The sequence below is a fragment of the Cheilinus undulatus genome, linkage group 10, assembly GCF_018320785.1.
Source record: "Cheilinus undulatus linkage group 10, ASM1832078v1, whole genome shotgun sequence".
Taxonomy (NCBI): Eukaryota; Metazoa; Chordata; class Actinopteri; order Labriformes; family Labridae; genus Cheilinus; species Cheilinus undulatus.
Genome location: NC_054874.1, coordinates 45,302,549 through 45,317,313, shown reverse-complemented (window position 1 = coordinate 45,317,313; position 14,765 = coordinate 45,302,549). Strand labels below are relative to the sequence as shown.

Genomic DNA, 14,765 nt, shown 5'->3' with positions numbered 1-14,765 from the left:
TTAACTCACAAGTAGGAGAGAACAGGGTCCTTCAACTCAGGCTGAAATACTAAACTATTTCTATCAAAAGATTACATGTTTTGATTGCTATTAATCTTAGAACTTCTGTTGTTAATTTTAATGTATCACATCCTTTTTTGTCACAATTTTAAAATTCCACTATTTATTTTATTAAAAGGACTGTTTGTGTTTTTGCAGCCATCCCCAAGCAGACACTTGAGGAACTGCAGTTTCCATTTGCTTCCTCACTGTCTTCATTTTCCACCACCAGAGACTGCTGCTAGTATCTCCACTGTTCGTTAACTTTTGTAAGCTCTTTTTATCATTGCACAACACAGTTTCCATCAGCATCATTTTTTTTAATGCTTTGAGTTTGCTTTTACCTTGCCATTCTTTGGTTGCTTTGTGGAAAATGAATAGCTGTGTCTACACATGATTTTCCTTCCAAAGAGAAGGTGTTCTTTGATATGTTTGCTGATGCAATGCCTTGAAATGTGAAGACCTTTCTGACAAATCTGTTTTTGTTTTACACAAGTCTCAAACACATCTCAAACAACTACTTTCAGTACCACTTTGGCCTCTTGTGCTTTAAAGCAGGAGATTCTGGTTTACTAGTAAAACTACTCATTACTTTGCAAAATTCTAATACTGTTGAGTACCTGAGGAGCCAACTGGTATCTAGAAAACTAATTGTGGATATCCAGGCCAAAAGCTCATTTTTCCTTATTACTTAAAGACCAAGTAGGTGAAAGACTGATGCTAGAGATCAGAAACAACCTAAGCCGAAGTGTGTAAAGATTATTGTGCATTCATTACCCAGATCTATGTAGCGTTTTCTTGTCAGCCTCCTTAGGCCTGCAGGTCCATTCTGGAAAACAGTTTCCCGCTCTCTCCGGTGTCTTTGGACCCCTTGTTGACGAATCTTTATCACCCCGCAGCGCTCCCTACAACCACACAGACAGAGACATGCTTTAATATGATGGCTTACTTTTAGATCAACAGCACTGGCAGACAGGAAACAAGACTGAGTCAATCATATTCATCCGATCATTCATTGTTTACTGGATGAACAGATTGAAAAATATAATTGGATTGAATCAGCCCAATATAATTCTTGTGCTATGTTTATTGCATCGCGACAGTTTTCTCACTGGATGTCAGATTACTTTAGGGACACTGAGACAAGATGGCTTTGCTGTTTGCATTTCATTTACAAGGCTCTGGAAGGCTGGCGGCACTAGACCATTTTATAGCATGGGAAAGCACAGACATGGGGGTAGTTTTGACCAGTTTTTAACATCACAACCCTCCAGATACAAACACTAGAGAACTGTCACGGACTGCAGGACCAAACGCCTGCTGGTTGTGGTAACAAATTCTATGTTCCATTGGGCTCAGGGCGTATTTGTGTTAATGCTCACTGCAGGGTTTGAATTCAACTTTTTAGTATACCTGCCAATGTGGCTGGTGGAATCAAAAATCTACCAACCACAGTGGCATTTTTTTACCAGCTTCTCTATTATAATAAGAGGCACTATTTGATGAAGTAGAATGAAATAATCAAGGCTTATAGCACTCAAGTTACAAGCTATGTAAAAAAAGAAGTTGGTGCATAAATGACCCAAACTGTTGCTCTTAAACTTTGTTTTCAACCACGCAAACCTATGCTGTTCTTCCCACATTTTCCTGCATTTTGAGTGTCAGACTCACTAGAATTTAATGTTTGAGTGCAATTCTGCAGCCTCCAGCCAAAACATAGGCTTTGTTTAACCACCTTGGACTTACAAAATTGGTTCAAATGCCTTTTGCAGAAACATCGGTTGGATCGGAGATTTACTTCTATATGATAAAGAGTCAAAGCATGCCAGCTATAAACAATTGATGGCAGTTCTGACACAAGAAGGAGGAGGTGGCGTGCACTGGTCAGTGAATATGAAGGTCTGTTTGGCTTTCTCAGTAAAGTCAGTAGGAACAAGATGAAGAAAATGGTTTTAATTTATGCTGTTTACTGTAACAAAATCCCTGTCTTGTGCTACTTCTATTTACCTGCCCTAGTGGACGGTAAGTTGAGCAAATTCACCCAACACTGCTCAAAAGTGCCCTGGTGACAGATGCTAGTTTCCCACCCTGGTTCACTGCCATGATTGCAAAGTGTAAAAGTATGAACATACGGTAGGGCGTTAGTTCCCAACCAAAGCCAAAGGGGGAGGCGCCAAAGATCTGGGGGGCGGGGGGCATGAGGCTTTGTCTGCTCCGATGCTGCCAAATTTAGATGCAAATACTGACTAAAACCATGATAAAGCAGTTATTAAGTAGTTTATATAAAGTTTTTTTGATAAGAAAAGCATGCATAGGCCTTTTTAGGGTTTTAGCAGTGAAACAATTAAAATCTATTTTGATTTTTGGCAGCAGTGTGTCACTTTCTTCTCTCTTGGGTCCTGGGGGGCGCCGCTTTTCTGAGGGCCCCAAGGAAAAATGGTTGGGGAACACTGTGGTAGGGGACACTCTCTGAATTGCTTGCTCTAACAGGCTATTGAAACAAGCAATCTATTTTGGTACTTAGCTGAAAAGATGGCAGCCCCACTTCTCCCTGGGGGAAATATTCCATCAAAATGAATGGTGGTAAATGGGACAGCCAGAGTCTTTAGCAACTTTTAAGGCTTAAAATATGAAAACTGTATAGTTTCAGGTTATTGGGAGGCCAAATCCACTGGTCAGTGAGTAAAAAAAAAAAAGATGACTTGCATCATCAGTGCATCGAACTCCATGAACCAGCCTTGAAATTTCATAACCTGACATCACATACCTCGTGTGTTTTTACGTCATGTTAAATGAGATGGACTTAACTTTTTAAATGATGTAAGTAAATGGTGACAATTCATAGCGGAAATTATTTCAAGACATTTCACAAAGAGTGCATGTCAAGACCATACTCTGTTTTTTCTTAAGATATATTTTGGGCCTTTTGCCTTTATTCAGATAGGATAGTTGCAGAGAGACAGGAAACAGGGGAAAGAGTCGGAGGAGGACAGGAACCGAAGAGTGCCAGGACAGGGAATCAATATGGAATATGGGTGCCTGCTATACCCACTGCGCTTAACCACCACCTTAGACCACACGCTTGATGATGTATTACAACTTCTATACCCAAACACCAACACATTTTACCAGAGCAGGTTCACATTGTTTTCAAAAGAACTGGAGAAACCCAGCTCAGGACACTTACTCGTTGCAGATGATGACTTTGCAGTCCTCCGGTTTGCCGAAGACCTGGAAGCGTTTCCTCAGCATGTTCTGGGTCACGCTGCTTGGCAGGTTGTGGATGTAAAACACCTGGCAGTTGTCCTGGCAACAGGGAAACCATGGCAACAGTAAGGACACAGGACAATACAGAATACAGATAGATGAGGAACTGAAGCAGAAAGGCGGAGAGCGGGGCCTCCACACTTCAGACCCCATTACATGCAGCTTCATTTTCTGACCTCTGAGATCAAGAATGCATCCAATTACTCATTATGTGCAAGTTTCAGGATTTTTAGGATACTTCCATGCTACTTTTTCATGGACTCAGTAACTGAAATGGAATTTTCTCTAAAATGAGTGCATTCAGTCCTTGGGTACTATGACATAAAGAAGAATGCAGAGCATTACGGTAATCTGTACCTCGTCAGACTTGGCTTTGTTCCTCTGCTTGTCGTCAGGACAGATCTCCGAGTTCTCACTGAAAGAGGACAAGAAAAAAATGGGAAAGAGAGAGAGAAGAGCAGGTGAGCTAAGAGCAGATACAAGGTGAAGCTAAAATGTCAGACTTGAGGAAACAGGTGAACTGCGACAAAAAAAGGTCTCTTTCTCTGACTGCAGTACAGGATGTGTCTGTTCTTCATCATCTCGACCTTGTACACTCCCCTCCTTTCTTAATATCATGATCTCTGCAGTACAGAAGAATATGACCTTATTCTATGTCATGTCAAACTGAAATCTACAAGGAAGAAATGAGTGATGATCTTTTAGGTAAGACAGTGCAGTCCTCAAAGATGATTCTCTCAATGAGATGTGTATAGAGTGGTTGCATTCATACTTGTATATCTGTTTACATTATTCAGAGACTCAGGCAGTCAGGTTGCATTTGGCTGTTCAACATGAATCTTCAACTAAGCCTTCCTTTGTGCGCCATTGTAATACTACACTAACCTCCTGACTTCATCATAAATATGTGGCTCCTCGAGCAATACGAGACACTATTTTTACATTGGCTGATTCTACAAAACTGACATTTTTTTCTAGAATCAATAATATCTGCTTACAAATGACATCTGACGAAAGCTGATAGTAGCTGAAGGATACAATGATTTCTTCCCTGTTTTTAAATAAAGCTTGAACTGAACTGGCTGACAAATTAACAAACTGATCCATCCTAACTGAAAGAGGATAACCATTGTTAAGTTGCTGTTACATTTGTATGTCCTCAGTTACAACAATTATCTCCCTTTAAGTAAGCTGGATAGCTGGATAATTTGCTTTTCAGCTTCTGTTTTACTGCAATGACTCTAAAACATCTGCTTTTTCTTTCAAACAAGAATATGTGTTCATAGTAGAAAGCTGATGAGTTTTCACTGATTAATGTGACCCTGTTTGCATTAGCTGCAGTTAGCTCCCATGACACAGACTTTTTCTTTTTGCAGAGCTTCTAGACCAGCGGTTTTCAAGGTGCGAGGCGGGCCTTCCTTCCATAAACAAGAAAAAAAGGTGATTTGCTTTGCTAACTTCTGCTGTGCATGGAGCAAAATGAATAGACTTACAGTTACTTTAAGGACTATCCCATAGAGTCAGCTTTTCAAGTTAGGATTTTCCTTCATTGATCCCGATGATGCTCAAGTCACAGTGTTTAATTTGCACAGATGTAAAAGCTAATGACAGCATAAGGCTGTGTAAACCTTGAGGACATCTTAAGACTTAACAAGAAGTCTAGTGACCCAACTAGGGGAATTCAACAGGACATGAAAGGAAGGTCACTGATCAAAAGCAAGTGCCAGGAAAAGCTAAAGGTGGAAGATAGTCTGCTGTTATGCAATCCTGCATCACCTGTACAGATGAAAACTTTCCATCTAAATAAGAGCGCTAAGCATAATAATCAGGTAGTGTTGGCAATAAATTCATCACTGAAACCAAATAACTGATTGCCTGGGAAAGACAGATGTTTAAGAACATTTGCAGAACAAAATATCAAAGATATAAAAATGTTTAAAATTAGACATAAAGGCTTGAAAATATGTTGTTGTTTTTTTTCAATCTGGCACATGAAGGGCAACTGCTACACCAGGCATCTTTTCCTTTTATTTCTAAGACTATTTGGGGGCATTTGGTCTTTATGGGACAGGGCAGCTGAAAAAGATACAGGAATTATGGAGGAAAAGAGTAGGGGAAGACATGCACCAAACATGGCCAGGGTCATGATTCAATTCTGCAGCTAGTGCCTAGAGGAATGAAGCCTCTGCATATAAGTGTCTGTCCTGCTAGCTGAACTTAACTAGTACCTAGCCAGCATCTTTTTTCAAGTGTTAAGAAGTTTACTTTACACTTCATTCAGTCACTTTGGGTGCTAACAGTGATGCATCTTACTTGGAATTTCCACATACACTGGATGTGCTGCGATCTGTATGGCCAAGGTTTTATTCTGACCGAAAGGCAAGCAACCTTGCACACTGGAAGCATGTCTAGAGTGCTGTGCTACACTGTGCAGAAGTGCAAGTTCATGCAGGAATAGTATGTCAATAGCGGATTATTCTGCTTTTTTAGTGGTTATCTGCCGTTCAGTTCAACATGATTCCATGATTTTATTGCTTCCACCATGGATGAGCATATTATATTAAAGGTAATCTTTGCCACAAAGGATGTCTGTTCTAATGTTAAATTCTGTTTTCCACTTCAGAAGTTAACTTTTACTCATCAATGGCGCCGTTGTAGCTCTGTGACCCACTGACCTCCTGATGATTGCTTGTGCTGCAGGAAGAGACCTAATGTTGACATAGTGATGATTTACAATCCGGAGACCATGCATTGTGTTGTACTTTGCAGTTGACCGGATACTTGCATGTTTTGGGTTGATCTGCTTGACATGGATTGATGCTGGTTTTGCAGCGGCCAACGCTGAAAATAGACCTGCGGCAAATCTCCAATGAGGTGGAGTGGAGTGGAGTGACGCTACTGGGACATGCCAGAGCCGAACAGGAGAGGGGCTGTGGAACAGCTCTGACTGACTGGGGACAGATTAATTTTCTCAGCAGTATGATTTGCCATTTGAATGTGGAAATTGGAGGTTAGCCTGTGTGTACAACTACTCCAGGTAACAAATCATGTACTAGATATGGCAGGACTTGACAGACAGAGTAAGTAACTCTGTGTAAAATACAGAAGATTGTAAGAAAAAATAGATAATGAAAAAACAAAGACTGACAAACAGACATGTGATGTACATTGTTTTTGGTGCTACTACACAGCTTGCTTTTGATTGTTCTGGTTTAAAAAGGAAAAATCTCACTAGCTGATACTATTGAAAAATGAAACCTAAATCAAGTCAGTACCCAATGACTGTGATATAGTCATGCTGGAACTAAGGTGTATTGTCCAAACCCTGCTTAATGACAGTAAGTATTTGTCACTTATCTTAAATTTGGCCATTAATTATATCCACAGGCATCATTTGGTATCACTCCTTATTCAAATTTGTCTTAAAAATATAACTTTAATCATATTTTTCCAGCTACACAAATTTCAGAGGCTTCATTGTGAGGCAGGAGGTTGACTGTATGTGATAATTCTAGCTGTGAGAACATGACTAAACCGCTGGGATACAGAGTATAAATGTCTAAAAACGCCTTTAAATAATGCAGAGTTTCTCTTTCTTTGACTTTCCTCCCAGGGTTTCTTATTCTCAAACTGTGTTCTACTATCACTGTCTCTTTCCCTCAGCTACATTCTAACTTTTCACCGTCTCCCAAACTGAAACTCAGACAGCAGTACCAGATAATCTAATCTTCTTGACCTACATCTGAACACGGCTCATTGTCTGTCTCTTTGTCTCACCTGGAGTCCGTCTTGCTGGCTGGCGAGTCGGGACACAGGTGGAGGATGGGCGAAGGTGAGCGGGAAGCAGACGAGCGCTCTGCCTCCTCCTCCGAGGCCGGAGGCGTGGCAGCATCGGGCTGGCAGTCTGATGGTGGCGATGATGATATCACTACTGTCATTGTCTGCTTCTCAAGCGGTTCTTCGACTTCTGATACCACAAGCCGTTCTTCGCCCTCTGCACCCTTTTCATCCAAAACCTGATCATCGACTATTTTGGGTGCTGGGTTACTGACTGCATCGCTGCTTCCTTGTGCCTGCAACATGGCACCAAGCATAGCAGCGCTCCGCTTGCGGCTCTCCCCGAGGCTCAGCGCACAGTAGTCGTGGTCGCCAAAAGTGCGATGGGTGTCGCTGTCACCCGCCTGGCCCATGCGTCGGAGTTGGGCGTATAGCTCCGTCTGCTCTGGAAGCTTCCGCTGATGGTGGGTACGGCTCAGCCAGGACGAGCCTTTTGTGGGAACGTTGGTGTTGGTGTTTGTGGTTTGGTGAACAGACTCGCTGCATCCTCCTCCACCATCCCCACTGCTGCCTCCGCCCGCTCCCTCTCCACCTTTTCCTCCCTCTGCTGGTTTGAAGAGCTCATCCTCCACAGGTTTGTGAGGTGGGGTGGTGGGAGGGGTGAGACCTGAAGGGGGAGGGAAATAATATCCACATTAACATGATAAATAAGGCTTTTTTTTTGCAGCATATCTTTTGGACAGATGACACAAATGAGATTCTACACAGATGATTTCAGAAAGAATCTCCTCATTATGGAGCATTTTGTCCTGTTATTAGCCAGAGAGGGTTTTAGCTACAAGGCCCTCTGCAAAACCACCAGACCCTATCAATGTTGTGCCTGAAAAACTTGATGAAATTGTCATTATACAGACTCATAATGTTGGTGAGCAGTGAACTACACAGTTTAATTTTCAGCTCATAAAAAGAATGTTAACTACGGTGTCAGAGAATGAGCACCCATGTTTCCAGATGTATCAAGTTCATAGCAGTGTCTTCTGAGTCAGACTGACGATGACTTGTGTCCCAACAGCATGGGACACAAGCAAGCGTTAGCCACACTATCAGCTTGATTGCACTGATTCCTATTGTAGTTTCTGTCTCTTGCATTGAGATGGTTGAGGAACAAGGAAAGAGGGAGATGACAAGGTATCAGGAGTAACACACAGGAAGATATTCTTTATATTCATTCACAAGTGCTTTATTTATTTCCATATTATTGTCTGAAATGCATTATGACTTGTGTCTCACAGCCGCCAAATGCTTGCCAATACAAAGCACCGCAATCATGTTTTTTCACATTCAAAATAAAAGCCCTGGATTTCGTTTTATTTACTAAGGAAACCAATTTTGAACTAGGGAACTAGATTTGTTTTTTAGGATTTTGAAATAAAGTCTGAGCTAAGGAAACCCTTTAAAGGTACCATGAGACTCAAAGTATTTATGTCACTCTTTCCTTACACTTACAGTGAATTTCAATGCCAGTGCTTGGATTTTAGATACACACAGTTATGGGAAAAACATTTGCAGAAAGTACAATTAACAAGTCACCATGTTTATTTAGTTTACATCACAAATCTGCAAAGTCACCAATGTGGATGTTCAATTTTAAAGAATATTTTTACATTTTTTATTTATTGCAAATGACCTCTCACTAGCCACCTGTAGTACTTCCAGGGCTCACAAGGGGAGCTGTAGCCCACAGGTAAGGAAGCACTGCTCTAATGAATGACTGTGTGCAATTCTGCTACTTGATGGTTGCACGCTCATCGGTGTGGTATTATACACAGACTGTTTTGAATGCAACATGTAAGCATCCTCTTGTTAATGTGTTCCAGATCTAAAATTTAGGTGTCCTTTTCAAAGTAAAAGCTTTGCGTTTTTGTTTCTGTGGCATTTACAAAGTGAATAAAGTCTCTTGCAAAATTAGCACATTCTTAAAACCCTTGCCAAACTTTGCTACCTAAAATAGCTGTAAGTAATTTAAAACAATTATTTATGGGGGATATACGGTACTGTGCAGAACTTTTAGGCATGTTTGGGCCAAAAATTGAGGCTGATGTAAGGCATAAATGTGGCAAGTAAACAACCTAAGGGAGGATTGACACAACTCTGGTAATGCTCTGGATGTCCTTGCATTTTACCAGGGGCATTGGAAAATAACCTGTTGAAAAAAAAAATGAAGTCTGCACTGGCTGGGACCCAAAATGGGTTGCGAAGCCATTTTAAAAGGGACCAGTTGAAAACCACTACCCATTCGAGTGGGTTTAATGGTTGCAACAAGCCCCTGGTCATGCTGTGGATGTCCCAAGGGTCTGTAAACCACAGGTGGTCTCTGAGGGTATTACCAGGGGTGAAAAGACCCGGAAAAAGAGATGCCATTGCCTCTACCCTCCCCCAGCCCTGGGCTGTGGCACATTGGGCACTGTCATGAATCCTTAGCAGTGAAACATAGTTTTCTGACTAAAAACAACGTCCTGATAGTTTTAATTAACGTAGCCTCTAAATGGCAGAATGAGCTCTATAAGAGGCTGTAATTTGATCCAGAGGATACGCCCTGAAGATTACCCTGCAGGCATTTCAGCCAGTTTGGAGCTAAGTGACTGCCAAGATCAATCCCAAAAGTTTCGTTCGTAAAAATTAGACCCAATCAGACCATGGTTTCAAATCTGTGAAATTCCCCTTTACTATTTTCAATAAAGATTTGACACTGTCATGGATCATTGAGCAGCAACCTGTTGATATGGATGTCTATTCAGACTAACACCTTAGTAAACATGAGATGTGTTTACCTGCCGTCCCACACAGATCCACACTGAGCGTCTGCTCAAAAGGCTTGGTGCTGTACTGCGACTCTCTGGGGAAGCAGAGGGATCAAAGGAGAGAGAAAGAAATTAAACTCTGCTGTGTCATGTTGGAATTGGTTGTGTTTTTCAAACACTCAAGTCAACTGGAATCCAATAACGGCTTTAAAAGGCTCTCAGTGGAAGCGTTCTTTTTTCCCCCTGAAATAAAAACGGCACAGTTTCAGCAGACATCAGCTGAATTTGAATTATGTTCCTCCCTGTAAATGGTACTGGCGTTTCTCGGCGCTCCTCATTTCTTATCACAACAGCCATATGTACTGCGCTGTCCTCTCTCCTATTCTTCTCCTGCTTTCTATTCCTGGCTGTCTGTTTCTGTTTCTCCAGTTGCCATGAAAGGCAGGAGCGGTGCCGAGTGGTTTGGCTTCAGGCGGGATATTACTTACCCTCCACAGAGAACAGGAAAGTACAATAAAATAAAAAAATCCAACAGTACTTTTTGTCTTTTTTGGTGAGCGCTTCTGAAGACAGATTCATTCTGAAGATGGAAGGAGGCCAGCTGTTTGTTCAGGAAGCACTTTTAGCTTTCAGACTGGTCTGAACTGGAAAGCTTCCAGGGTTTGTGGCTGGATGGGTGGGGAGGTTAATTTGGAAAAGTAAAAGCAGAGAGGGCACTAAAATCTGAATGAGCCAGCCAGGGGGTTCCAATTCATTAGGGATCTTGGAATAAAACTGGTGAATTTCTGCCTGGTTTATATCATTACACATTCAGGATTTTAAAACAATTACACAAGATTAAGCATGATATGACTGCAAACTGGGCTCATTCATGGGCTCAAATATGGTACCAGGCTCCCCTTCCAGCCAGAAGACCACAGTTCCCTTTATGTCCTAAGAAGGTTGTCAAATTTTCTGAAACTTGGAGACCTTTACAATACCATGCATCTTAAACAATACTTTTTTCTGCATGTGAAAGCACTGAAAGAGTCACAGTTATGAAAGAAAAAACAGTGATATTTTCAATGAAAAGCTGCCACAGATGGAAATTGGAGGACAGCATGCAGATGTGGGTGATGAACTTTAAGACGAAGTCTAGAAAGGGAGCAACACACAGATATCAAACGCTGTATTGTGAATATCTGGCAGTGGTTAGGATCTATAGAGCTTAGAAACATGTTGACACTTCCTCACAAACATGCAGGAAGGTGCAGAAATCTGTTTGATTGCTGCTGAAGTCGAGCTCCTTCCTCAGTGCTATGTTTCTCTGCTCCATCCTCTGTTACAGAGAAACTATTTCTTCCACCAGTTGGCAAGCATGCTTTGTTAAGTGCCTTTATCATCTCATAAAGCTGCACACAACAAGGTAAGTGTCTGCTGTAAACAGTTAAAGAGCAGAGGAGAGACAGTGATGCTTCCTGGTCCTGAAAGGTTTTTCTGTAGGTCCCAAACTTTGGGCTTTAGACTTCCATCTGATCCGTTTTATTTAAGCCTTTTCTACTGAGCCAACCTAACAAACTTTTGAGGGAACCTTCTAATATCAGGTAAACAGCAGTTAATTCAGGGGTGTCACACTCGTTTACAGCAGGGGCCAGATTCTGGATTCAGGTCTAACCTGAGTGCCTAACAGGGTCACCTTCTTAACTGTAAACTGTCAACCTCATTTCACCAGCAATAAAATATGAAGAAAAAAAGAAATTAGCGCTGATTTTGAAATTTAAAAAGTTAAAAAGAGAAGTGAAAAACATCTGAGAAGAGTAAATTTATTAGTTTAAAAAGGTCAAAAAAAGGAAATTGAAAAATAATGTTTTTGAAAGGCAAATATATTAGAAAGAAATTCAAAATCATGAGTTTAAAAGGTAAAATATGAAATAAAATGTGAAATCATGAAAACAAAAGTCAACATATTATTAAAATTTTCAAATTGTGAGTCTGAAAGGTCAAACTATGGGATTATGAAGTGAGAGTTAGGAGTTGAAAATATGAGATAAAATACAAAACAATTAGTTAAAAAGGTCAAAATATGTTTCAAAATTTAAAATTATGAATCTAAAAGCTCAGAATATAATATAAGAGGTCAAAATTATAAGTTGAAATGCTCAAGAAAAAAAATAAAAAGAAAAAAATCCTAAATTTGAGTCCTAATTTTGAGATGTACAATTGAACATCTGAAATGAAAACATAAATTAATCTCTTTTCTCACATTCCTGACTTTTTATCAAAGTATTTCTACTCCTTACTTTTTTCAGATTTTATGAATTAAAAAGGATATCTTAAATCATCAAGGATAAGTTTAAATATTTGTACTTGAGGAAATCTGCAGACCTCATACTGATGGGCCAGTTATAACAGAAATATGTTATAATCTTGTGGGCCAGATTTAACTGTTCCCCGGGCCGGATTTGGCCCCCAAGCCTTGAGTTTGACACCCCTGAGTTAATTCATCATACCATGATGTACATTAGCATTGTGTTTTGTGTTGCTCAGTGGTCATAATTATTTCAAAGAGTTTCTACACTGCAATCAACAAATCACAAGTGAATATTTATTACCCATGGACTATTGCCAGATTGTGAAGCATTACATTATACAAAAAGCCACAATGAAACCAATAGGATCAAATCAATTAGAGCAGAATTTTAAAGAAATGACAGAAAAGGTGATTAATGCAGTAATTTCAGTGTTTACAGGCTCTAGATTAGTTCAGCTGAAACAATCCTCTGCTCCTTAATGGAGTCTGCCTCACGCTCAGTACTCATAAATAAACAATTCCTGTGATGTAAGATGCATTTCCTCAGCATCGTGGAACAGCAGCTTCCACTGAATTAATTTGGATTTTACATCAGGCTCTAAGTGGAGAAATTTGGAGCACAGCCATGTTCTGCTGTTATGCAATTTTATATAAAATCCTCTAACTTGGATAATACATTGATTCTGTTAAATGACATTAGACCAGATTATTAACTTCTTACACTCTGTCTCTACTCTGAAGGGGATGAAAATTCTCTGACCAACCACCAGAGCTAACCTGAATGTCACCCTAAGTTAAAGCAGTTTTTGTCATTTGATGGTTAAGGTGGGAAATCAAGAGAGAGAGAGAGAGAACAAAAAGAAAGAAGACCAAAAAGCCTAGGAAACTGGAAATCAATGTAAAATATTTGTATCAGTAACAGTTGCTATGTGGGTAATAACTCCTTGGGTCCAGCACACAGATAAAGAGTGCCTAAACTTCTTGACTCATGGGTTCCTCTGGATTGTTGCTACCGATGGACAGCTTTTGTAGGCCTGTCTGACTGCAACTGGTCAAGCTATCAAAATCAGTCCTATTAATATCATCATCATTACAATAGATCGATCACTGACTGATCTGTTTGTCCTTCTCAAAACTACATAAACTAAATGCTTGGCCAGAGAAGGTAAACTGTATTTTGATATGTTCATACATTCTGTGCATATGTCTAGTCGTATATTTGTGCAGAAATTATTATATCTACCAATACAGATAATTGCATATTATATATATACTGCAGTATGCCCATCATATCAGTCATCGCAGTCATGCACTCAACAATTATTGCCAAAACCATTTGCTCACCAGTGGCCAAGATTGGCTGATGGTAGTCCCTACTGCAGTACATGTAAACATATAAATGGCAAACATTTGCAATTATGCAAGTGCACAGATATCAGAATATATAATGTAGGCAAAAGAAATTTTGGATATTCCACTATGGACATTCCTGTTGGTTACAGGACTGTTTCTTTTACCTGGAAAATATTGGTGTTAGATTGATTTTTGTTGTTTTTTATTGCACCATGCAGTAGGGTCTTCATGATTCCACGTATTTAAACTTCTGTTTGATACCAGTAAAAATCAAAACCTATTGATGCTTTTTTGACAACACTGTAGGGATAAAGTCTAAGACAACTGCAGTAATATTTGATAACTTTTTTAAATAACTACCAATACTGACAGCATTGACCCTTTGGTCGTGTCCATTGAGCAGAGATTTCTCCAGATTCCCTGAATATTTTGATATAATGCACTATTAATGGTTGGATGTTCTAATTTAGCTCTACATTGACTCTGCCTCTCTAAAATGCTTCTTTTATACCCAGTCATGTTAATGACCTGTTCCCAATTGACCTAATCGGTTGCAAAATGCTCCTCCAGCTGTTTTCCCCCAGCTTATTGTTGCCATGTCCCTTCTTTTTTGAGATATGTAGCTGCCATCAAATTCAAAATTAGCAAATGGTAAATGGACTTGAGCTTGTAGAGCATTTTTCTAGTCATCTGACTACCCAAAGAACTTTAACACCACAGGCCACACCTACCCATCCACACACTGACAGTGATGGTAGTAATGGAGACTGGCCATCTGTATTAGCCAGGGGTGTCAAACTCAAGGCCCGGGGGCCAAATCCGGCCTGGGGAACAGTTAAATCTGGCCCGCAAGATTATAACATATTTCTGTTATAACTGGCCCATCAGAATGAGGTGTGCAGATTTCTTCAAGTATAAAAATGTAAACTTATCCTTGATGATTTAAGATATCCTTTTTAATTCATAAAATCTGAAAAAGTAAGGAGTAGAAATATTTAGATAAGAAGTCAGGAATGTGGGTAAAGAGATTAATTTGTGTTTTAATTTCAGATTTTCATTTATACATCTCAAAAATAGGAATCAAACTTAGAATTCTTTTCTTTTTATTTTGTTTTTTGAACATTTCAACTCCTAACTTTGACTTCATAATCCCATCATTTGACCTTTTAGACTCACAATTGTAAAAATTTTAACAATATTTTGACTTTAAATTTCAAAATTTACACATTTAATTTTAT

At 39.8% G+C, this 14,765-nt stretch overlaps 2 protein-coding genes across 4 annotated transcripts in view; one reads left to right on the top strand and one right to left on the bottom strand.

Moving 5' to 3' along the window:
* The window catches only part of pde6a (phosphodiesterase 6A, cGMP-specific, rod, alpha), a 106,140-nt gene extending 99,064 nt beyond the window's left edge, over nucleotides 1–7,076 (top strand). Inside the window, exons 25-26 of one of the 3 annotated variants that reach the window (XM_041797478.1) lie at nucleotides 4,683–4,746; nucleotides 6,139–7,076. In XM_041797478.1, coding sequence (XP_041653412.1) covers nucleotides 4,683–4,746; nucleotides 6,139–6,321 — 247 coding nt within the window. In that variant the 3' untranslated portion in view covers nucleotides 6,322–7,076. Of the gene's footprint in view, nucleotides 1–198; nucleotides 236–4,682; nucleotides 4,747–6,138 lie in introns of those variants that run through there. The other 2 variants (XM_041797480.1, XM_041797479.1) reach the window with 2 other exon arrangements.
* Nucleotides 1–14,765, bottom strand: part of ppargc1b (peroxisome proliferator-activated receptor gamma, coactivator 1 beta) — a 180,069-nt gene that overhangs the window by 8,422 nt on the left and 156,882 nt on the right. Inside the window, exons 7-11 of the mRNA XM_041797482.1 lie at nucleotides 9,915–9,979; nucleotides 7,084–7,750; nucleotides 3,664–3,721; nucleotides 3,227–3,345; nucleotides 817–944 (exon numbers count right to left, since the gene is read on the bottom strand). Of these exons, the coding sequence (XP_041653416.1) occupies nucleotides 817–944; nucleotides 3,227–3,345; nucleotides 3,664–3,721; nucleotides 7,084–7,750; nucleotides 9,915–9,979 (1,037 nt within the window). The remainder of the gene's footprint in view (nucleotides 1–816; nucleotides 945–3,226; nucleotides 3,346–3,663; nucleotides 3,722–7,083; nucleotides 7,751–9,914; nucleotides 9,980–14,765) is intronic.